Raw genomic sequence first — 25500 nt, 5'->3', positions numbered from 1 at the left:
TATTATAGGAAAAGCCATAAAGCCTTTGAATGAAAACGAATGCTGTTGTGACAGTGATGTACACTGTCTTGTTGGTATATGTATGATGTCTATAGATTTTATATCAGATAAAAACTTTGGTTGTAAGATTCAGATAATTACTTATTAAAAGCTAGACATTTTAAATGAGAATAAGAAAGAAAAGTATTTCTTTGTGCCCTGCTCTCCCTGTTAATGCCCTACCTGGCCCCCTGGCAAAACTTTGCTAGACCCGCCCCTGCACAGTTACCAGCTGTCAGCTACTTAGAAAAGGATCCTGGTGTTATTTGTCTCTCAGAAACAGTTCATAACTTCCCTTAAACTCATTCATGTCACCTAAACAATAAACCTGTTTCTCCATCACCTGTTCAGCTCTGATGATTCAGTAAGGACATCTCCTGGTTTCATCTTCATATTTCCCTCTCACCACATATCCAAACCGACATCAGGACCAGCAGCTTTTACAGCTGTGGCTCCAGAAAACATTCGATGATTGAAGTAGCAACAGGAGAGGGAAGGGGACAGAATGAGAGAAGAAGAAACAGCTGCAGCATAAAGACACAGAATAACTCCAGCTTTGTGTCTTTTTCCATTCTAGCTGAAGTATGGGACAAACTGTGTTCCTTTTCAGCTCAATACAAAATGCGTAATATTTTCTATGAATACGGGATGATTCTGTTTTTTACGGGACGGTTGGCAACTCTAATAACTTAGCCTTATGAATAAAATAAAGTTCACTATCAGTAACATCAGAGCACCCACCCAGCTGTATAGAAACTCCATCATGCTAGCTAGTACGCAGTATGAGTTATTGTAACTGACGGTAAAAAGTCAGCACAGCGAAAATAAACCACACCTAAACTTGATTTATATCTGACCCAGATAGACTGCAGGTCATAACTTCTTACCTGAAGTAAGTTTTCTCTTCTTTCTCTTTTTAAGTGCCCTTTCTCACTGTCCCTCTTCCCTTCTGTTTTTCTTTTCCTTCATCTTTCTTTCTCCCTTTCCTATCCCTCAGTCATATCTGTCCAGTCTGTAACAACTGAAAATAAAAGAAAAGAAAAAATAACAGCAAAGGTCGATCAAATGGACCAATACGGCAAGGCCGTGATGATCCATTTGGCAAAGTAAATCCATTGGGTATCCTTGTTGGTCTTCAGACAACAATTCTGACGGCTAACGAATGGGACAGGCAAAAAAAAAAAGAAAAGAAAAAAAAAAAGAAAAAAAACTACACCTAAACTTGATTTACAGTGGTGCAAAAAAGTATTTAGTCAGCCACCGATTGTGCAAGTTCCCCCACTTAAAATGATGACAGAGGTCAGTAATTTGCACCAGAGGTACACTTCAACTGTGAGAGACAGAATGTGAAAAAAAAAAATCCATGAATCCACATGGTAGGATTTGTAAAGAATTTATTCGTAAATTAGGGTGGAAAATAAGTATTTGGTCACCTCAAACAAGGAAAATCTCTGGCTCTCACAGACCTGTAACGTCTTCTGTAAGAAGCTTTTCTGTCCCCCACTCGTTACCTGTATGAATGGCACCTGTTTGAACTCATCATCTGTATAAAAGACACCTGTCCACAGCCGCAAACAGTCAGACTCCAAGCTCTGCCATGGCCAAGACCAAAGAGCTTTCGAAGGACACCAGGAAAAGTATTGTAGACCTGCACCAGACTGGGAAGAGTGAATCTACAATAGGCAAGCAGCTTGGTGTGAAAAAATCAACTGAGGGAGCAATCATCAGAAAATGGAAGACATACAAGACCACTGATAATCTCCCTCGATCTGGGGCTCCACGCAAGATCTCATCCCGTGGGGTCAAAATGATCATGAGAACGGTGAGCAAAGATCCCAGAACCACACGGGGGGACCTAGTGAATGACCTGCAGAGAGCTGGGACCAAAGTAACAAAGGTCACCATCAGTAACACACTACAACGGCAGGGAATCAAATCCCGCAGTGCCAGACGTGTTCCGCTGCTGAAGCCAGTGCATGTCCAGGCCCGTCTGAAGTTTGCCAGAGAGCACATGGATGATACAGCAGAGGATTGGGAGAATGTCATGTGGTCAGATGAAACCAAAGTAGAACTTTTTGGTATAAACTCAACTCGTCGTGTTTGGAGGAAGAAGAATACTGAGTTGCATCCCAAGAACACCATACCTACTGTGAAGCATGGGGGTGGAAACATCATGCTATGGGGCTGTTTTTCTGCCAAGGGGACAGGACGACTGATCCGTGTTAAGGACAGAATGAATGGGGCCATGTATTGTGAGATTTTGAGCCAAAACCTCCTTCCATCAGTGAGAACTTTGAAGATGAAACGAGGCTGGGTCTTCCAACATGACAATGATCCAAAACACACCACCCGGGCAACAAAGGAGTGGCTCCGTAAGAAGCATTTGAAAGTCCTGGAGTGGCCTAGCCAGTCTCCAGACCTCAACCCCATAGAAAATCTGTGGCGGGAGTTGAAAGTCCGTGTTGCTCGGCGACAGCCCCAAAACATCACTGCTCTCGAGAAGATCTGCATGGAGGAATGGGCCAAAATACCAGCTACTGTGTGTGCAAACCTGGTAAAGACTTATAGTAAACGTTTGACCTCTGTTATTGCCAACAAAGGTTATGTTACAAAGTATTGAGTTGTATTTTTGTTATTGACCAAATACTTATTTTCCACCCTGATTTACGAATAAATTCTTTACAAATCCTACCATGTGGATTCATGGATTTTTTTTTTCACATTCTGTCTCTCACAGTTGAAGTGTACCTCTGGTGCAAATTACTGACCTCTGTCATCATTTTAAGTGGGGGAACTTGCACAATCGGTGGCTGACGAAATACTTTTTTGCCCCACTGTATACATGCAGGAGATCTTGAGCTGTTGTAAGTGCTTTAGGGAATCTTTCCATTGTTGCCACTTGTCCTGTTTCTCCCTCGGCAGCGATGCATCCCATTCGCTAATGTCCATAGAAATCTCTCTCAGAATGGAGCGGCTTTCGATGCTGACTGGCACAGCGAAGCCAAGTGGGTCATACAAACTGTTGATGACTGACAATACACCACGTTTGGTGAAAGGCCTGTCACTGATTTCAACTTGAAATGACAATTGGTCTGTCGACAGGTCCCAGCCTAACCCAAGGCTGCGTTGCATGAGTGGGGCGTGTTGTCCACGTTGGAGTTCCTGCGGGCCTGTGGCTAGATCTTCACTTGGGAAGGCACTGACAACTACAGGGCTGTTGGATGAGATCTTGTGAAGGTGGATGTTAGACTGAGCCAGCATCCTTTGTGTTCTGTGAAGGACGTCAATCGCCTGGGTCTGAGAGGGAAATGACTTTAGCCCATCATCTACATAAAAATGGCGCTCAATAAATTCCCATACATCGCTGCCATATTCTTTCTCTACTTCCACAGTAGTTTTCTTGAATCCATAGTATGGCGGAGATGTGGGTATCGCTTTTGCACTCCAGACAACGAATATCAGCTTTACGGTCTTTGGCCCTGTGTTCTGTTGATGAGAGACACTTGTAACAGATCGAGAGCCCTTTGAGCAGACTTTTCCGCTCATCCAGTGTTTTCATCCTAAACCCTCTACATTTTGCAAGTGAATGGGGCTTCATGTGTACTGGACACTGTTTGTCGGGATCAAGAGAGTGAGTGTTAGATTTGTTGCTGGGTGTACCAACCTGTGTTTTGCTTGCTGTTAGCGGGGCTCTAAAATGTGATTGTCTCACCAATGGCCTTTCTATCTTCATGTGCCCAGTGCTGTAATTTTGTAGAATGAAGCTGGGGTCAGTTTTCATTTCAGCATTGCTATTCACGAACTGAACAAAGTAGGAGAAAGGCGGATAGTGCACTCTGTGTTCTTTCTTATACTTGGACCCCTGTTTGATCCATAACTCTTGCAGGGTATGTGGGAGTTTTTCCACAATTGGGTTTATGCCTCTTGGAGTGTCGAGAAAGCTGAGGCCTGGCAGATATCCTTCATTTTTTGCTGCTTCAAGTTCCAGGAGGAGATCTGCAAGTTTGTGAAGAAGGTGATTGTCTCTCGGAGTAACTCTGGGAAAGCTCTCTAGGCGTTTGAACAGAGAAGCTTCAATAACTTCTGATGAGCCATAAATCCTGTCTAGCCTTTGCCATAAACACTGAAGACCTGTTTCTGGATTGTTAACATGGACAGCCCTGATTCTCAGAGCATGCTGGAGAGACTCCCCACTAAGCCACTTAGTGAGCAGATCAAGTTCTTCACTGCTCTTTAGGTTTAAATCTTCCGTGGCATTGTGAAACACAGATCTCCATGCTAGATAAGTCTCTGGCTTGTTATCAAACACTGTCAATCCTGCTGTCAGTAGGTCACAACGTGAGAGGAGGGCAGCGAGGTCTGATACATCTGCTTGTCGTTGTGGTGTGGCTGCGCCAACATGGTTGGACCAACGGGGAGGTGGAAGTTTGGGCTGCCAAACGGGTGGAGAACTGGGGGGATACCCACGCGCAGCTGCTGCTGATATGTCCGGCCCTGTAGTGTGGGTGTTGTCTAAGTCACATTTTTGCTCTCTACTGTGTTTTGATTCACCTTCCATATTAGTGTTGTTGTGGAAGTGGGTATCTACGTACTCTTGAGTGCGGCTGACAGCCGCAGCTATTGTGGCAGGAATGTCTGGTGGCTTCACAGACTCTGCTTGGTCCAGAACTGCAGCCTCTAGGACCCTTGCGGCTGCAAGTGCTGCTTCTGCTTCTCCCTCCTGCTTCAGAGCATTTAGCGCTGCCTCCATCCAGGCCTTTTCGACCTCCATGTCTATTTGGCGTTTGGCGTATTCTGCTCTTGCTCGAGCAGCTTCAGCTTCAGCTCGTGCTCGTGCTGCAGCAAGGCTTGCTGCTGAGCTGTTTGACCGGCGTGAAGCTGCTGATCTGCATTCCGACCTGACTTCCAGCTGTGAAAGCTGCGAGGTGTCTCTGTGGTTGGACATGATTGCTGTCGCTGGAGTGGAGTGTCTCAGGATCCTGGCAGTGCACTTGATGCGTGGACAATCTTTTTACTCTTCTGCCCTCAGCTGAATGTCTCTATCCGGCTTATGCAGAGAGCTAAACATTAAATGGCTTCAGTAAACACTCAGGAGACCGTGTGGCATTCTTCAGAGCTTTACTGATCCTTATTTTTCTTTTTGTAAAACTGTAATAACAGAAACAGAATACAGTGTATTCACTCTCCATACAAATACACAAAGATTACATTAAATATTGTTGACTTATGTAAACAGTCACTACACAATCTCAGTATCAACACATGTCAAGAGATACAGCTAACACCACATGCTGGTATGCTTCATGTTAGCAGGCTAAACAAAGGGCTAACAGCTAGCTTGTGCTAGTAATGTAACAAACTCGCTAAACACACAAGAAACTCATTACTTTGCTGAACAAGGTACTAATAAGTGGGAACAATAAACCGCTTTGGCACACTTACAGATTATGCCTTTTCAAGGGCGTCAGATGCAGGAAATTACAGAGACACAGAGAAATGGACCTTCCCTGTCGAGCGCTGGGAGAAAAAAAACTGCTTGCGCTCTAACATGGCGCTACCCTGTCAACCCACTAAATGGCAGGCTTTGTCCAGACAAGATCAGGAATAAACATATTTTCTGACACGTTGCAACAGTTAATTACAGAACGAATGATTATGACCCGCCATATAACAAACTTATAAAAAACATACCTTAGAAATAACAGGAGGGACAGAATAAAGTCTGTTTGTAAAAGCCAAAAATAAAATACATGATTTTACATTGTATATTGTATTTTTTAGGTCTCCGTGGAAAAGATTTATGTTACATCTATAACTGCTTATTCAATTTATCGTCATGGCAGGGTGGATTTAGGCTGACTTTCAACAAAAAAAATAATTCATTTTGTTTTAATTCTAAAGGGGAAAAATTATGTGCTGAAAACTTTTATCTTAAATTTTTGTCTGTACAGGTAGAGATCACTCAAGAAGGTGAAAGCATTTCTATTAGCTGGAATGACTGAAAATGTGCTGACAGTCTGAGGAGGTTTTTTGACATTTGCTCACAAAGTAAAAGACATTTTCCAAATTGAAAAGAGAGAAAACTTGTGAATTCCATGGTGGTTCTTAGTTTCCATTTTGATATGCTCAGATGAGCCTATGCTCTCCAAAGTTTGATTGTACGTATCAATGTATAATTTCCAATTAGAAATGGAGAAAAGTGATCATCACTGTATTAATTTTATAGGTAATGTATAACGACAGTTGAATAGTGAAACTTGTTGCCTGAAAATTGCCTGTAAGTGCAGTGTACACTCAAAAAAATAAACTAGGACATGTGTTTGATTAGCAAAGCAGTAATATGTTTACATTACATGAAGAAATCATTTTTATGGGTATTAAATGATTCATTCTTATTTGTTGAATATGAGTCAAAGAACATTCTGATGATTTAAATTCATTCATGGCAATCCACTGAGAATGAGGTCCATCAAACCAACGACTCAGATGGTGTCATGTATTGTGCATGCTCTACGCCCACCGGATGCGGAAGAGACCGTTGAGACGTTAACGAGCGCACGTGGAGTTAGTCCTTTGGTATACCTGACAGTAAGGTAAGTTATTCACATATCTCTTTATATATTTATTTATATATATATAAATACTATTTGTTAAATGTTTTACCCATGTAGTGTGGTAACTTAGAGGAGCTTTATACTGTATATCAGGGAGTGTGTAGAGCCAAACACTTTTCACATGTAAGTTGGTGAATTTGAATTTTTTTCCAACTTAACCAGAGTCGCTAATTGTTGCAACAGAGCAAAAACTGACGAGGCTATTTTGGTAAGTTCGGTTTTTGTGTCTGTCGACTTTGAATGAGGTGTGTTTCATGGTTATCTGCAAGGTTAGGACTGTTTTTTCTCTGGAGTTAGCTAACTTTGAAGCGCGTCATGTCGGCGGGAAAGCCGCATAGAGTAATGTCTTCGCATATAACGCCTTGAATGAAGGGTTACTTTCTCCTTAACCGAAGTTGGTGATTGTTGGTAGCAGTGGTAAGACTGACCGAAACAGTTTTGGTGATTTTTTTATGATGCTGTACCTAAAATTGCTGTTTTTGTCAGTGGAGTTTAGTAAGGGAACGACCGCATTAACTGGATGGATGAAGGGTTGAATTCAACTAAACCAGTGTTTTGCGGATTTAACAACAAGGAGTAAGAGAAAATCTGTCACAATAATTGCATGTGCATTTTCTTTTTTTTGTAATATCTTCACTTATTTTTTGAATTCAGAATGATTTAGGTAGATCATTGTTCGGGTTAGGGCTGGACGATATGGCCTAAAATTCATAACGCGATATAATTTGAGGCATGTGCGGTAACGATATATATCGCGATATATTCTTTTCTTCTGTATAACGTATTTTCCACACTATAAAGCACACTTAAAATCCTTTAATTTTCTCAGAAATCGAGAGTGTATGCACTTATGTATGAATTCTGGTTGTGCTTACTGATCTCGAACCGATTTGGGCGTGCAGAAAACTGTTAAAAAATGTTTTAGTACAACTTTGGTAAGCCGCACTGCTTGATGGATTGTCAGAGCATTACGGTTGCCGTAGTGAGGAGCTTTGCGGAGTAATCTGTGTCCAAAACTCTGTCCATTTCAGGTCCCAAAGTCAAACGAACACTGAGAAATTCGGTCTAAATTCTTTAATCTTTAATAAAATCATCAGTGTTGCTGCTTTACCAGGTGTAACAATTAAGTTTAATATCCAGGCATCCATGAAAACAGAAGTTATTAAATTTAACGGAGTTAGAAGTTAGCAGGAAGTTAGCTCGCTAGTTTCCACCTAAACATGATGTAACCAGTGTGATTCTGCGTTGTGTCTGATAAAAAAGGTAAAAGAAAGAAAGACCTCCAAGTAAATAATTTGCCCACTCCAGCTCCTCTCCCACAGGGGAATTGTAGGAAAAGGGCGGCATTTATTTTTACATTAAACATAAAATATGCATTTACACGTAACATATTTGACATAAGATAAAACAAAAACAACAACATGAAATCCGACATACCTGATAAAAAAGGTAAAAGAAAGAAAGACCTCCAAGTAAATAATTTGCCCACTCCAGCTCCTAGACCAAATACAAACAGTGGGGAAGAGGGTTAGCTCAACCCACCACAGCTCCCAAGCTAGCAAGGAGTATATATTCATGCTAGCATTTATGGCGCCTAAAACACATTTATGATACACACATACTACACACTTATAACATCTTACAAAAACAGGCTTAATAATGACAATAACTGAACTAACATCGCAATCATAAACATCAGGGTGGCTAAATATGAATTATGTGTGTTTCAGGGTGTTGGAAAGAAATGACACCCACCTCTCCCACAGGGGAATTGTAGGAAAAGGGGAGAGGCAAAAGGGGTACACTGTATTTATAGTATTGCACCAAAGAAGAAGAAGAAAAGAATGAGGAGGGGCTCTAACTGATAATGAACACAACTACAGGCTTGGAGGTCCTAAAAGTCAGGTATAAAAGGAGCAGTTTGGGGGTTTAGAACACATTTTGTGTAATTATAACAATGTGATTTATGACTCTGTTACAATGACATACCATGTTCTGACTGAGAGATCTTTGAAACTAATTAAAACGTACAGCTCTGCTACCACTTCCGACATAAATGAAGAGAGAAAACTAAACAGCAGTGGCGTTTGCAGGGTTACTGAAGTTGGACTACCTGGTATATAATGTTGTGCTACGTGATTGCTAGCAACACAGCTATGTTAGCATAACATTAGCACAGTGAAGCTGGAGGATGAACGCCAACTTTTTTTCTACTCGATAAAAGTTAACATGAGGTATTCTGGTGGTTAGGGACAAATGCAATCGCATAGCAGGATGCTATACATGGGCCAAACTTCAGTCAGGAGAACAACTGAGATCATTCATCCACAATACAAGGTTAGTTATTAATATACTGCAACAACATGGGAATAGAGCAGCTGTGAGAGAATTCAACATTAATGTATCAATGTTACGGAAGTGGAGGAAGCGCAATTTTTGGCTTTCTCCATATTTCAAAAGTGCTTCATCTCTTTGCTATGACTGTCGGCATAATTTGCAGATGATAATGGTTTTAGCCACTGCGATGCTTTCGACCAAAACAGGCGCAGCTTGATGACATCATCAACATGCGCTATCACGATAGAGCGGTATAGTCAAAATCTCTATCGTTTGCCAAATTTATATTGTTTCGTATATCGTATATCGTTTATATCGCCCACCCCTAGTTCAGGTCATAGTTTCTCTGCTCTCTGGTGCTCTGCATTAAGGCTGACTAACAGTCTTCACATTTCACAGTATGTAGATATTAACACAAATTAATCAAGAGTAATAATTGTATTTTAATTAAATAATTTCTCTCCCCAGAAATAAGTCTCAAAATAAAGCCACATTCCCATGCTCTGAGATTCTTACACCTCAACAATACATGGTAAGTTTCATATGTTTGACATATTATTATTATTAGTAGTAGTAGTATTAGTAGTATTGTCGTTGTTATTATTAATCAGTTTTTTCTTTGGTTTTTTTGGCGTCATGTTCATGTTTTTCAGATTGACAAGGAATTCTTGCGCATATCGACACTACCGCTGCTATCTACATTCCTTTCTGAGCTAGACTTGTACACTACACATGATGGAGATCTTTAGAGGTAAAGGTGAAGGGCTGGAAGAAAAATGAGACACATCATGGGGACCATCTCCAAGGTATGTGCTAAAATGGTTAGACCTGTGTTTAAGAATTTTTTATGCCCATAACATGCCAATTTTATGAGTAAAAATATCTATACTTATGGTAGGCAAAAGTCCTAAGTTGTTTTCATATTGTTATACGAATTATATAAGCGTCAGTCTTATGTTAATAAGTAATTGATAAAGTCATATGGTTAATCTTGATCAAAATGAAAAAACAAACCTGTTTGGTTGCCTCATTTTGTGTCTGATTTGGTTGAGATATATGAGTACTTGCCTTTTGGTCCTTCCAAACTAAGTATTCCTTTTTCAAACTGCTGCCTGAAAGCTAAATATTGTCATTATGGATTCCCTTTCTCCCTAGGATGACAAAATACATACAAGACGAGCATCCATCCTGAAGTCCTTGTGTGACTACGAGACCACGAGAAACTTGTTAAGCAATATACGGTGAGTTACATTCACAAGGTGTTCTGTGTTATGTAATTTAATGCAGGGGTAATTTTGATATATGAAACAGCAAAATGTGACACCCTGTACAACAAAAACGTATTGTAATTTTTCCTAGTTTTGTTTAATGTCAAATTTCTGAGGTGTGAAACCAGAGACATAGAATTTGGTAAATATGATATCAGCATATCCACGCTGATTGCTGAATTCCTTTTTTTCCCCCGCATGTCTAGACTCAAACAAATGTATTATTATATTTCACATCACAGAACACTGAGGCCAACACTGAAGCCATGGAACAAACTGTGATGGGAGTGTATGTCCTACAGCAGCAGGATGTGGAGCCTGGAGATGACCCAGAGAACATCGGTGTCCTGATTGAAGGTGTGGAGATTTTCACTGGTTTGAGGAGCATTGCAATTGCTTGTGCTCTGTTATTTGGACTGATATACTGTCTGAACCTAAGCTACCCACCGGAGCTCAAATGCACTTTTGAAGTCTTGCAAAAGATTATCATGAAGCTAGATGGGCAGAGGTTTCAGATTCAGGGAAGCCAGATATTTTTCCATATTTCTGCAATGCAAATTTGAGTTTACCTTTTAAAGTTCAAAATTGTAAGTTATAAAATGTTCATAAGTACTATGTGGTTTGCTCAGTTGGCATTATACAAAGATTGTTGGTTCATAAGTTAAAGTCTCATACACTTGCAGTGTAAACACTGATTTGTGCAAGCTGGGCAATTGTTACAAAGGGAAATGTACCCACAGGTTTTCACAAATTGTTTGAGTGGAGCAGTTCTTCTCAAACTTGTTAAATGTTTTCTCCACACGTTAAATAGACTAAAGTTATCATTAATGGATACAGCCTGATTAAATGGAGCACTAATGTATGTATGCAAGAAACATTATAGTAATGTTATATATTATATAACATTATATCATATATATATATATATATAAGATGTTTATATCTTATATATTTCTATACTGTGTATTGTGTATTTTGTTGTACAGTTATTTTATTTTCAACTTTAATTTATATATTTTATCTTATTCTTTCCCAGTTAAATTTACCCTTTTTAATTCTCATATTTATTTCCTTATTCATAGCCTTTTCATTTTTCTTTAGGTCACGAGCAGTTGTGTAAGCATTTCACTGCATATCGTACTGTGTATGACTGTGTATGTGACAAATAAAATTTGAATTTGAATTTGAATTTGAATGTTGAATGTTAAATTGTGTTAAAATTCATGTTTTTGCTTGCAATGCATATTTTACTACATTTTACCAAAGTTGCTTTGGGGATATTATTTTTTGTTGGCAAACTATTCTACAGACTATTTCTTTCAGTCAGCATGTCTTGGTTGCTCTGGAAGTTCTGTGGTCTCCTACATGCATTGCTGTTAATAAAAGATTCTAAATTCAATTCAATTCAATTCAATTTTATTTATATAGCGCCAAATCACAACAACAGTCACCTCAAGGCGCTTCATAGATATAGAGAAAAACCCAACAATCATATGACCCCCTATGAGCAAGCACTTTGGCGACAGTGGGAAGGAAAAACTCCCTTTTAACAGGAAGAAACCTCCGGCAGAACCAGGCTCAGGGAAGGGCGGCCATCTGCTGCGAACGGTTGGGGTGAGAGAAGGAAGACAGGATAAAGACATGCTGTGGAAGAGAGACAGAGGTTAATAACAGATATGATTCAATGCAGAGAGGTCTATTAACACATAGTGAGTGAGAAAGGTGACTGGAAAGGAAAAACTCAATGCATCATGGGAATCCCCCGGCAGCCTACGTCTATTGCAGCATGACTAAGGGAGGATTCAGGGTCACCTGTTCCAGCCCTAACTATATGCTTTAGCAAAAAGGAAAGTTTTAAGCCTAATCTTAAAAGTATAAAAGTAGAGATAGTGTCTGTCTCCCGAATCCAAACTGGAAGCTGGTTCCACAGAAGAGGGGCCTGAAAACTGAAGGCTCTCCCTCCCATTCTACTTTTAAATACTCTAGGAACAACAAGTAGGCCTGCAGAGCGAGAGCGAAGTGCTCTAATAGGGTGATATGGTACTACAAGGTCATTAAGATAAGATGGGGCCTGATTATTTAAGACCTTGTATGTGAGGAGCAGGATTTTGAATTCAATTCTGGATTTAACAGGAAGCCAATGAAGGGAAGCCAAAACAGGAGAAATATGCTCTCTCTTTCTAGTCCCTGTCAGCACTCTTGCTGCAGCATTTTGGATTAGCTGAAGGCTTTTCAGTAAGTTTTTTGGACATCCTGATTATAATGAATTACAGTAGTCCAGCCTGGAAGTAATAAATGCATGAACTAGTTTTTCAGCGTCACTCTGAGACAGGATATTTCTAACTTTAGAGATGTTGCGCAAATGGAAGAACGCAGTCTTACATATTTGTTTAATATGTGCGTTGAAGGACATATCCTGGTCAAAAATTACTCCAAGGTTCCTCACAGCGTTACTGGAGGCCAAGGTAATGCCATCCAGAGTAAGAATCTGGTTAGATACCATATTTCTAAGCTTTTCAGGGCCGAGTACAATAACCTCAGTTTTATCTGAATTAAGAAGCAGAAAGTTAGCGGCCATCCAGGTCTTTATGTCTTTAAGACATTCCTGCAGTTTAACTAATTGGTGTGTGTTATCTGGCTTCATGGACAGATAGAGCTGGGTGTCATCTGCATAGCAGTGAAAATGTATGCTATGTCTTCTAATGATGCTGCCTAAGGGAAGCATGTATAATGTAAACAGAATTGGTCCTAGCACTGAACCCTGTGGAACTCCATAATTAACCTCAGTGTGTGAAGAGGACTCTCCATTTACATGAACAAATTGGAGTCTATTAGATAGATATGATACAAACCACTGTGCTGTGATGAACTCTGAAACCTGACTGAAACTCTTCAAATAAACCATTCCTCTGCAGATGATCTGTTAGCTGTTTGACAACTACTCTTTCAAGGACTTTTGATATGAAAGGAAGGTTGGAGATTGGCCTATAATTAGCTAAGACTACTGGGTCTAGAGATGGCTTTTTGAGTAAAGGTTTAACTACAGCTAGCTTGAAGGCCTGTGGTACATAGCTGATTATTAGAGATAGGTTGATCATATATAAGATCGAAGAATTAATTAATGGCAGGACTTCTTTGAGCAGTTTTGTAGGAATGGGGTTTAAAAGACACGTTGATGGTTTGGAGGAAGTAATTATTGAAGTTAACTCAGAAAGATCTGAGTTAAATGTACTTGTTATTTACTCAGCTAGTGAGCTCAGTGATCTCTTAGCTTTGAGCCATTCCAAGTGTGGGCGCAATTTTTAACTTCCTATGAAGTTAGCTAATAAGTTTAGTATGAGATGGTTGAAGGGGAGAAAGCTGAGCTGAACTGAGATCCTGCCAACTGTTTTAAGAATGTTCAAGCAAAATAAAAGAGATGGTTTTGCAAGTTATCGTTTATGTATGTTTCATTAATTGAGTTAAAAGTAATGTTTACATAAGCAATACAAACACTAACTGAAATACAATTGGTGTGTACTACAGACATAAATTACACTTGTTAATTCAACAAGATTAACATTGGTGTAACAAACAAATATTTTGTCACGGTCCGGGGCAGCGGCCGTGTGAAGAGTGGAAAGGAGGACTCAGATGCAGCACTTACTCAGATGTGAAGGTGATTTATTGACAATACTGAACATAAAGTGGAGATGGCAAACAGAACTAAGGATGAACTAAACTGGGAGAAACTACACAAAGGGAGTGGCAAACCTGAACATGAAGGGAGAACAGCAGGGAGAGCACGCAGGGGATTCACGGAGAAATGCAGAGTACGCAGGGTAACACAGAGGATGAACACAGACGACGCGACGAGGAGCAGAGGAAAACACACACTATAAGTACACAAAGAGACACTGGGAAATCACACACAGGTGGGAGACACAGCTGGACCTGATTAACCTGACGAGACAGGGGAACACTAACACCAGGGACCAATAGAGGGAGCACAAACCCAAAACCCAGTATCTAAAATCCCAAAACACAAACCATCCCAAAACAGCCCAAGAATAATAAAGAGAATAATAACAATAAGGAACACAAACACAAAGTCACTGAGTCATGGCCGCAGGACCATGACATATTTACTAGTTCATGTAATAAGACTGACTTTTGATGTGCCATTGTTCAAACAATATAACATGAATTTAAATTAATTTAATTAGACTAACTTGGTACAAACATGTTAACTGAATAAAAGTCAAATTAATTGAATGTTAATGTGAATATTATGTTACACTTACAAACATGTATCATGTTGAAACAACACAATCAGTGTGTGAATGTGTGTGTGAATGGGTGGATGACTGGATATGTAAAGCGCTTTGGGGTCCTTAGGGACTAGTAAAGCGCTATATAAATACAGGCCATTTACAGGCCAATCAAGATGGATTAATATAACATGATTTGTTTAGATCAGGGGTCAGCAACCTTTAACACCCAAAGAGCCATTTGGACCCAGTTTCCGGTCTTGGTATGTGTCGGGCTGTGAGCTGCAAAGCTACAGCCGGCTGTATGCATACAGCAACCGTGTGTGAAAAGTGGTCAATAGAGAGATGCTAAAAAGTGTGTTCATGCAAACATCGTCGGGTCTGCCGTGATATGTTTACAATGGGACTTCTGCTCCTGAACCTCTGCGTACAGCGTCTGCAAATCGGGGCTGTACGAAGTCACTTTCATCTTTACGCAGGACTGTAAGCTGTCATCTGTGAGGCGTTTCTAACATAGTTCACGGTGGAGAATAGTTGCTGACATAATGTGGATCCAAAGATCCATAATTGGCCTACCTGGGGTTGAAAGTCTCAATAAATGCACGGCGTTTCGGCGGGTATACCGGTTTCAGCGAGTGTGATGCTTATTTTGAGCAATGAAAAAATAATAGAAGATAATTTTATTTTTATATTTCAATATCACAATAATCTTCCAATTTATAACTACAAGTTAAAAAGGAGCTAACATAAATAAAATACACTTCAGCGAAATACTTCTAATTTATTTTCCCAAACCATGCGGAGCCGCACTATAAGGACTAAAGGGCCGCAGGTTGCCAACCCCTGGTTTAGATGGAATATAAGTCGCAAGATAAAATTACGTTCATCCAATGAATTATTTTTTTGAGTGTCCTTTACCTTATTCGCGGGTCATGTTATAAAGTGTTACTGAATTTTGAACTGAGAACTTCTGAAAGACTTTGTACAATCTGCACCTGCACTGTAAATAAACTCACTAAACTTGTATCTCTGAGTCCTATGTGTGAGACTGACCAGACAAACCATCTCATTGGCACCAATGACACCATCTCATTCCTAGGACACATAGTGGAGGAGGGACACATTAGAGCAGACCCGGCAAAGATCCAGGTTGTTTTGGAGTGGCCAACAGCAACCTCTAGGAAGCACCTTCAGCTACTTGCATCTCTGAGTGCTGCGTTTAAGTCTGGGCCGACAAACCATGACAACTTGGGTCCCACCGGTTTAGTATTTAACTAGGGCTGAACTAGGGCTAAAAGGTTTCACTTCAAAATTTTTGATTTAAATTTTACTTTGTTGGTGTACTGTCATGGGCCTGGGTCTGTGACCTGAGGATCATGTGTCATTTTTGAGTTTAATGAATAGTTTTATTCGTCTTTCTTAATTATTTATGGTTGTGGTGTGATCTGCTCCTGGTTCCTCATTTCCCTTGTGTGTGTTGTTGTGGTTTGCTGCCCCACCAGGCCTGGAGAGTCCCTGCCTTGGAGCCAGCCACACCTCTGATAATCACTCACCTGTTGCCGATCTGCCTAAATCAAGGAGCTCTACTTAAGAGAGCTGTGGCGCAGCAGTCGGCGCAGGATTGTTAAACTAGAAATACAGTTAGTACGCAGCTCGTGTTTTCAATTGCTCTCTTGTTGAAATGCTTAACGTGTTTAGTTGGCCGGTGGATGGGACGGTACTCATTGTGGCATCTCTTGTTTCCAGGGTGATTACGGAAACGTGTGGAGGGAGCAGCACACTGTTGAACACAGGCACTGAGGAGGACGAAACACTACCACGCATCACGGAGAGGAATCACGGCACAGGGAATTGGAAGAACACACACTGTGGATTGTTGGCACTGTTTTCTCTGTAAATAAAAACACTTTCTCCATTCAAGTCCAGCATTTGGATTCTCCTTCAGCCAGCCTTGACATGTACAGAAGGAAAACTATAAAATATGGTGCTTGCCCAAAAACCGATGGACTCAGTTTCTCTAGAAATATCTTTGTACTCTTGTGCCACCTATTCTTGGCTGGTGATACCACAGGTAGCACTGAATTACAGCAGCCTACTGTAGCAAGTGTTGAGCCTGCTGTAATTGTACGTGACACCAAGTAAGGTCATTTAGTCCCTTTTCATGTGGAAAACCTCCTCTGGTCTTACAGTGATTCAGGCACGCGCGCACACACACACACACACACACATTTGGGAATAATATGGCATCAGAGGAATAAAATTGAACTGCCTCTCTAAACACATTAAAAAAATATTTTTAAGTTGTTAGTATGACACACACACACAGTGTAATAGCATTTTTGTTAAACATGGCTTGCAGAAACTAAAAGAGCTCTACAATAATTCAATTCAGTTGAATGTTATTTATATATAAATAAATACAAATAAATATTGCTCAGCATCAGTTGCTTTTTCTGGTAAAACAAAATATGTAACAATAGTTAACAGTTACAGTATTACTTATAAGCATGTAATGAGAAACAATGAGTGACTAAACTCATTATTGTAATTTAGTCATGTTCTGTGTAGTTGAGTGGATATTTTGTCTCTTCTCTTACTTTGATACTTTAAAATCCTAATTTGCTTCAGAGCAGTTCTACAGTTTCAGTTATGCTGCAACTAAAAAAAAGTTGCAGCACGATCGATCGATCGATCGACCAATAAATCAATCAAGCAATCAATCAATCAACCAATCAATCAATTATGCTGCAACTTTTTTTTAAACCAGTAACCATTTCTATTACTCACAATCCAATGAATCAATGATAAAGCTCCTTTTTTCTATGAAGCCATTTTAAACCATTAATTATAGACCTGAACATAAATGTTAGCTACAAAGAAAGCTGTGATAGAACTAGAGATGGACCGATCCGATATTACGTATCGGTATCGGTCCGATACTGACCTAAATTACTGGATCGGATATCGGAGAAAAATAAAAAATGTAATCCGATCCATTAAATATCACGAAAGCACCTCACAAAACTTGCAACATGCCGTAACTCACCTCAGAACGTTAGCACGTCTGAGCAGTATGCATCACGTGATAGAGCGGCTGTGGCATGCAGGACCTGTCCGTGGTCTGGATAGCATGTGGAGCTTCGCTAGAAACCCGGCATTTCATCTCCGACAAAGTTATCCCGAGAGAAGTAAAGCAAGTGTGTAAGTCCATCTCTGAATGTTTGTAAAGCATTCCTGCGTTAAGCTTAACAAACGATATATGGAGCGACTGCCTCTTCTTGCTGCTACTTCAATCATGAACCTGCTTAACGATCAGCTGATCGGCTTTTCTGTCGCCAGTCGTGTCTCTAGTTTGCTTTTGGCCCACTTTGCACCAGAAAGAGGAAACCAGCGGCTGAACAACAGCAGCACGTTTAAGCTTGATCAGCTATTGTTAGAATGTATTTAATATTACTTTCTACTCGAGGATCTTTTTCTACGTAGCTGAAGCTGGTAACTGTGCAGGGGCGGATCTAGCAAAGTTTAGCCAGGGGGGCCGATAGGGCATTAACAGGGAAAAGGGGGCACAAAGACATACTTTTCTTTCTTATTCTCATTTAAAATGTCTAGCTTTTAATAAATAATTATCTGACACCCAAAGTTTTAATTTGATGTAAAATGAATAGAAGTCAATTACTGTATATAGTAACTATTAAGTCTAATATACCCTAGTAAGCTATAGTACTTTTTCCTTTGGGAAGGTACCATCTGTGCAGTCTGCAATTTTGTTGAAGAAAGATGTTGAATCTATTTAATATTTCTTGAAAAAGAATTGATTTCTGTGCATTTTTTTTCACACTGCATCAAATTAAGGTTGATTACGTCGATTAAGCATCATGAGGTGGCGCGTGAGGGGTGGTTCCCTATTTTTTATTTATTTATTTTTGTTGTTGCTGGGAGTTGGAGCCCTATTAGTTAGGTTGCTTAATATTTATGCTAAGTACTCTTTAAAATACCAGAATAGGGAGGATGGTGTAGGTTTAAGTTTATTAGATTGATCAGTATTGCTGAACTATGAAATATTTTTTTTGCATACAGGTATAACAGAATAGCTTTAGTGTAGTTGTTGTTTTAAACTTGAGTATGAACTTATACAAAATGCAGCAAGATATTTAAAAAACAGTTTTGTTGATTAAAAAACACTATATCGGATTCATATCGGTATCGGCAGATATTCAAATTTATGATATCGGTATCGGTATCGGACATAAAAAAGTGGTATCGTGCCATCTCTAGATAGAACTCAGGACTGGTTCCCATTATTCTGCTTGCCTATCGATTCCTCTTATCAGTTCTACCTGCACTTGTTCTACAATCAGCTGATTTCAGTTTGTGTGCCAGAGGAGAAAAATAGTGGAGTGGTCTAGATCGTGGATATAGCCAGTACTTTTATTTTTATCACACAAAAGGATGAGCGCATGATGGGAAAGTACACTAAGGAGTTGGAAAGGAAAGCAACTGGACTTCTTTAAGTTTCTTCATTAAAGATAGGGATTTGTGTTGGCGTGTGTGGGTCTGTAGCCTAAGGTGTATATTGGTTAGTAATTATAAGACAATGCCTTTCAGGATAGAAACAGGAAAGGTATATAACATCCATCCATCTATTCACTTCCGCTTATCCTTTCCAGGGTTGCAGGGGGCTATCCCAGCTGTCATAGAGCAAAAGGTACACCCTGGACAGGTCGCCAGTCTGTCACAGGGCTAACACATAGAGACACAGACAACCATTCGCACTCACATTCACACCTATGGGCAATTTAGATTGATCAATTAACCTATCCCTACTAACTGCATGTCTTTGGATTGTGGGAGGAAGCTGGAGTACCCGGGGAGAACATGCAAACTCTGCACAGAAAGACCCCGGCCAGATGGTAGAATTGAACTCAGGACCTTCTTGCTGTGCGGCAACAGTGCTAACCACCATGCCATAACATTGTATAACAAATTACTTTTATACAGCGAGTAATTAGGTAATGTACTGCTTTTTTTTTTTTAAGAAAAGTGATGTGTAACACAGTACTTTTGTTGAGCAACGACCCCTGATCACAGCAAAAAGGGGAAATACTTCCTACATGCACAAACATTTGGCCACACATCATGTAATTAATTTACAGGAATGCAATGTCTTGGGTATGGTTCTTAGAATCAGATAGAAACTCTGAGTAATGGCTGGGTGGACTGCAGCTCCCACCTCCAGGGTCCTTCCATTTCTGTCACTGGCCAGTCGGTTAGCCTCCTGAACTTTTTGGTACCCTTTGTTTATGTCATGGTCCTGGGTCGGTGACCCAGCGCTTTTAGTTTATTATCATTTTCTAGTTTATTATGATGATGATTATTATTGTTTGAGTTCTATGTGTTATATTCGATCTGCCTCTGAGTCTGCGTCTGTGTCTCTGTCTGTCTATGGTGTCACCCCGTCTGTTTGTGATTCTGTCTGTTTAGTTCTGTGTCTTGTTTGGTTCCCCGTGTCTGAGTTTCCTGTTTTATTGTGAAGGTCTCTGTCTGATGTGAGTGTGTTCAGTTTACCTTTCCCCTGTCCCGTCAGCTCTGATTCCTCCCAGCTGTGTTGCCCTCCTGTCTCTCATCCCCTGATTACTGGTGTGTGTATTTAAGCCCTGTGTGTTCTCCTGCCTGGTGCTGGTTCCCCTTCGTCTGCCCTTCGTCTGCCCCTCGTCCCTTTGTCGTATGCTCCCAGGTCTGTTATTTTAGTTCTCCCAGTTTAGGTGTCTTCAGTTATTTTGTCATGCCCCACTGCTCGTTTGCCACTACACCACCTTGTAAATAAACTTCACAAGCATTTTCATCCACTGCTTGCATCTTGGGTCCTCCTTCCTCCACACCCCACAGCTCGCCTCCCCAGCCGTGACAGTTTAGTTCCTTTTCCAGGCCAAGCCCCTGGACTCTTTTCTGTTTTGTTTTGACTCTGAGGCTTTTTGTATGGCTTTTGGTTTTATTAATGTTGTTCTCTGTGTTTGTTAATTCCTGTTTTATTTGTTATACACCCTTGATCTGTGTGCATTATGTTCAGTTTGTCAGCTGTTTTCCCACCTGTTTCTGCTTCCCTCATACCCTCTGTGTATTCTGTCCGTCCATCCTCATATTTCTCCCTTGTGCTACTTCTCTTTGGATGATTTGTTCCTGGTTAATGTTGTATTATGTTCAATTCAATTCAATTTTATTTATATAGCGCCAAATCACAACAAAAGTCGCCTCAAGGCGCTTCATAGATACAGAGAAAAACCCAACAATCATATGACCCCCTATGAGCAAGCACTTTGGCGACAGTGGGAAGGAAAAACTCCCTTTTAACAGGAAGAAACCTCCGGCAGAACCAGGCTCAGGGAGGGGCGGAGCCATTTGCTGCGAACGGTTGGGGTGAGAGACAGGATAAAAGACATGCTGTGGAAGAGAGACAGAGGTTAATAACAGATATGATTCAATGCAGAGAGGTCTGTTAATACATAGTGAGCGAGAAAGGTGACTGGAAAGGAAAAACTCAATGCATCATGGGAATCCCCCGGCAGCCTATGTCTATTGCAGCATAACTAAGGGAGGATTCAGGGTCACCTGGTCCAGCCCTAACTATATGCTTTAGCAAAAAGGAAAGTTTTAAGCCTAATCTTGAAAGTAGAGATAGTGTCTGTCTCCTGAATCCAAACTGGAAGCTGGTTCCACAGAAGAGGGGCCTGAAAACTGAAGGCTCTCCCTCCCATTCTACTTTTAAATACTCTAGGAACAACAAGTAGGCCTGCAGAGCGAGAGCGAAGTGCTCTAATAGGGTGATATGGTACTACAAGGTCATTAAGATAAGATGGGGCCTGATTATTTAAGACCTTGTATGTGAGGAGCAGGATTTTGAATTGAATTCTGGATTTAACAGGAAGCCAATGAAGGGAAGCCAAAACAGGAGAAATATGCTCTCTCTTTCTAGTCCCTGTCAGTACTCTTGCTGCAGCATTTTGGATTAGCTGAAGGCTTTTCAGCGAGTTGTTTGGACATCCTGATAATAATGAATTACAGTAGTCCAGCCTGGAAGTAATAAATGCATGAACTAGTTTTTCAGCGTCACTCTGAGACAGGATATTTCTAATTTTAGAGATGTTGCGCAAATGGAAGAAAGCAGTCTTACATATTTATTTAATATGTGCATTGAAGGACATATCCTGGTCAAAAATGACTCCAAGGTTCCTCACAGCGTTACTGGAGGCCAAGGTAATGCTATCCAGAGTAAGAATCTGGTTAGATACCATATTTCTAAGCTTTTCAGGGCCGAGTGCAATAACCTCAGTTTTATCTGAATTAAGAAGCAGAAAGTTAGCGGCCATCCAGGTCTTTATGTCTTTAAGACATTCCTGCAGTTTAACTAATTGGTGTGTGTTATCTGGCTTCATGGACAGATAGAGCTGGGTGTCATCTGCATAGCAGTGAAAATGTATGCTATGTCTTCTAATGATGCTGCCTAAGGGAAGCATGTATAGTGTAAACAGAATTGGTCCTAGCACTGAACCCTGTGGAACTCCATAATTAACCTCAGTGTGTGAAAAGGACTCTCCATTTACATGAACAAATTGGAGTCTATTAGATAGATATGATACAAACCACTGCAGTGCAGTACCTGTAATACCTACAGCATGTTCTAATCGCTCTAATAGGATATTATGGTCGACAGTATCGAATGCTGCACTAAGGTCTAGCAGGACAAGCACAGAGATGAGTCCACTGTCAGAGGCCATAAGAAGATCATTTGTAACCTTCACTAAAGCTGTTTCTGTGCTGTGATGAGCTCTGAAACCTGACTGAAACTCTTCAAATAAGTCATTCCTCTGCAGATGATCTGTTAGCTGTTTGACAACTACTCTTTCAAGGATTTTTGATATGAAAGGAAGGTTGGAGATTGGCCTATAATTAGCTAAGACTGCTGGGTCTAGAGATGCTTTTTGAGTAAAGGTTTAACTACAGCTAGCTTGAAGGCCTGTGGTACATAGCTGATTATTAGAGATAGGTTGATCATATATAAGATCGAAGAATTAATTAATGGCAGGACTTCTTTGAGCAGTTTTGTAGGAATGGGGTCTAAAAGACACGTTGATGGTTTGGAGGAAGTAATTATTGAAGTTAACTCAGAAAGATCAATTAGAGAAAAATAGTCTAACTTAACATCAGTGGTACTAAGAGTAGCTGTAGATAATATTACATCTGTGGGATGATCACTGGTAATTTTTTCTCAAATGATAAAAATTTTATTTGTGAAGAAGTTCATGAAGTCATTACTAGTTAACGTTAAAGGGATTGTTGGCTCAAAAGAGCTCTGACTTTTTGTCAGCCTGGCTACAGTGCTGAAGAGAAACCTGGGGTTGTTCTTATTTTCTTCAATCAGTGATGAATAGTAAGATGTTCTGGCTTTGCGGAGGGCTTTCTTATAAAGCAGCAAACTATTTCTCCAGGCTAAATGATGATCCTCTAAATTTGTGACACGCCATTTCCTCTCCAGATTACGAGTCATCTGCTTTAGGGTACGTGTTTGAGAATTATACCACGGAGTCAGGTACTTCTGATTAGAGACCTTAGTTTTCACAGGAGCTACAGTATCCAGAGTCGTACGTAGTGAGGAGGTGAATGTTATGCAAATAACAGCACTAGCCCATTCCTTCTTTCTTTTTGACAGCCCTTGTGATGCTGAAAAGTGTGTAGACCTAGCACAATGGCAGAATAGTAAACTCTCCACCCCAATTCAGTGGGTCACCTAAACCATCTCTTAATGTTTAAAATTTTGAGGGTCTGCAAATAGGGGACTGTGTATAAAAATGGCTGTAATTCCCAAACAGTTAATGCAATAGTCTGGTTGAACCCCTTAAATAACTGAAAAATTCATATAATATCACATAATGATATAATAACATACACTAAACATTTATTGACCTCCAAAATTGTCCTGAGATAAATTTGGTGAATTGTCACTATATTGATAAAACTAAAGTGAATCATGAATGCAATTACTTCATACATATCTTTTAAAATAACCAGTCAGCTATTTCAGGTGTTAGGTCATGTACAACATTGTGGGCATGGTTTAATGCCATCATTGGTCTGTACACCCACTTAGCCTTATAGTTAAGGCAAGCTGCTGTTGGCTGACTTTGAGAAAATTCAGTGTCTGTCTGTCAGCTGGTTGACTTGTTTTGGTTTTTTTTTTTTCAGGTTTGGAAGGGATAGATTGCACCCTGCCTCTGGATGGACGTCGGGTACCACTGAGTTTACTTTCTGAAGACAGTTTCAGACCGTGCCATAGGATTCTCACCCTCGCTGACTACCTCATTGTCATCTTTTCTGGCATCTGTGTTTCTGTGGCTGCCATCATGGCCAGCTTTTTTCTTGCTTCCACAGTCCACTGTTTCCAGCGTCTTAGCAAAATCAGTAAAGGAGATGAGGGAGAAGGAAATGACTGATGGTCACAGAAGAAGGGGAAATGGATTATTAGGAGCATGCCAGTATCCAATAAGAAAGCTCAACAAAAATGAGAGCAAGCTGGAGAAGGTGAAAATGCTGTGTTAAATAATACTGCCATGAAAACACAGGAACAGAAAAACCTTTAGCAGATGATTACCAAATTTATTTTTACTAGGAACAGAAGAGCCAATGTCATTCTTCTTATTAAAACTGAAGTACTTATAGATGGGGATGTTTGCAATGAAAAACACTGGAATTATGGTGAATCAATGACTATAAATTGAAGTAAGAAAAGAAAAGAGAACGAGAGTAAGATGTGTGTATTTAAAATTGTTTAAAATGAATAAATAAATAATACTAGTTTATTATTTTAATGAAAAAAATGAAACAATGTCAATCAAAGGAAAATATGTAAAGCAGTAGACAGCAGTGTACAGTTGGTAGGTTTTTCGTAGCCAAAAAACCTACGATTTTTTTTCGTAGTTCTTTTGGCTCGTCAGCTGGAGTGTCAATTGTGAATTCCTATTAAACCAAAGGGCATCAATGATAAAAGGCTGTTGTGTGAATTCAGTGGGTATTGTGCAAACTATCAGGACCTGTCTGAAGCACCACTGTGAGTTTAGTTTATGTAGACAGGGTAGCTTAAAACCACTAAGGTGTTGACCCATGCACACCAATCTTTTAACAGTCATACAGTCCTTTCTTGTGCAGTTTTCGCACCAGGTGGTAAAGCAACCTTTCGGAAGGCTCTCAGTGGAAAGGATGGCAGTCCTTTAGGCCATACAGGTACTGCTGGGTGTTTTTAACAACAGCAGGTGTTGTGATAAGCCTACATATCAGCTGTTTATCTATGTGGACTCCCAGGTAATAAAAGCCTTCTATTATGGAGCTGTATTGTGTCTGTGTTTCTCAATCTCTCTCTGTGTATATAGATCTGAGTATGTTTATTCAGTTCCTTCTGTAATCAGACTTGTAAATGTCTACGCAAATCTTTAAATACATGCAAGATGTTAGTGGCTACAAAGTCCTAACTCCCAGTTTAGGGGAAATCAGAGCCTGACATAAAAGTGACTCCCCTGTTTCCAACAGGATCAGCCTTAAGCACAGCTTTAGACCCTTTTCAGGTAGATAATGTCACGGTGCGCACAGCCAAAATAGCAAACAAAAGGTTCTCAGAAACAAACAAACAAGACTTTCATAACAACAACTGGGGACTTCAACCATGCAAATCTCAAGTCAGTGCTTCCTAGATTCCATCAGTATGTGGACTTTGCAACGAGGGGAAAAAACACGCTGGATCTTGTTTACACAAACATCCCCGGCGCATATCGGGCAGAGCCCCGCCCCCACCTCGGCTACTCAGACCACATCTCTGTTATGCTAATTCCAGCATACAGACCACTCGTCAGGCGATCAAAACCGGTTCTGAAGCAGGTGAAAACCTGGCCAGCAGGAGCCATCTCTGCTCTTCAGGACTGTTTTGAGAGCACTGACTGGAACATGTTT

The 25500-nt window shown here is 40.3% G+C and overlaps 1 protein-coding gene and 1 long non-coding RNA gene across 4 annotated transcripts in view; one reads left to right on the top strand and one right to left on the bottom strand.

Annotated features, from left to right (window-relative positions):
* lrrc38a (leucine rich repeat containing 38a) overlaps positions 1–24882 on the top strand; it is a 40254-nt gene extending 15372 nt beyond the window's left edge. For 2 of the 3 annotated variants that reach the window (XR_013904060.1, XR_013904059.1), the window contains exons 5-6: positions 16011–16148; positions 16255–16428. Coding sequence is in view for 1 of the 3 variants with exons in the window: in XM_080294709.1 (XP_080150835.1) it covers positions 23746–23993 (248 nt within the window). In the remaining 2 variants the exon portion in view is untranslated. Of the gene's footprint in view, positions 1–16010; positions 16149–16254; positions 16429–23745 lie in introns of those variants that run through there. The other variant, XM_080294709.1, reaches the window with a different exon arrangement.
* LOC145422851 (uncharacterized) lies at positions 7935–8509 on the bottom strand. The gene is made up of 2 exons (XR_013904062.1): positions 8409–8509; positions 7935–8150 (listed from the first exon to the last, which is right to left on the bottom strand). It is a non-coding gene; the product is annotated as an uncharacterized LOC145422851 (long non-coding RNA).
* Positions 24883–25500: the final 618 nt, after the last annotated feature.

Source organism: Astatotilapia calliptera, chromosome 20 (assembly GCF_964374335.1).
Source record: "Astatotilapia calliptera chromosome 20, fAstCal68.1, whole genome shotgun sequence".
NCBI classification, from domain to species: Eukaryota; Metazoa; Chordata; class Actinopteri; order Cichliformes; family Cichlidae; genus Astatotilapia; species Astatotilapia calliptera.
This window is presented reverse-complemented; position numbering and strand designations above follow the sequence as displayed.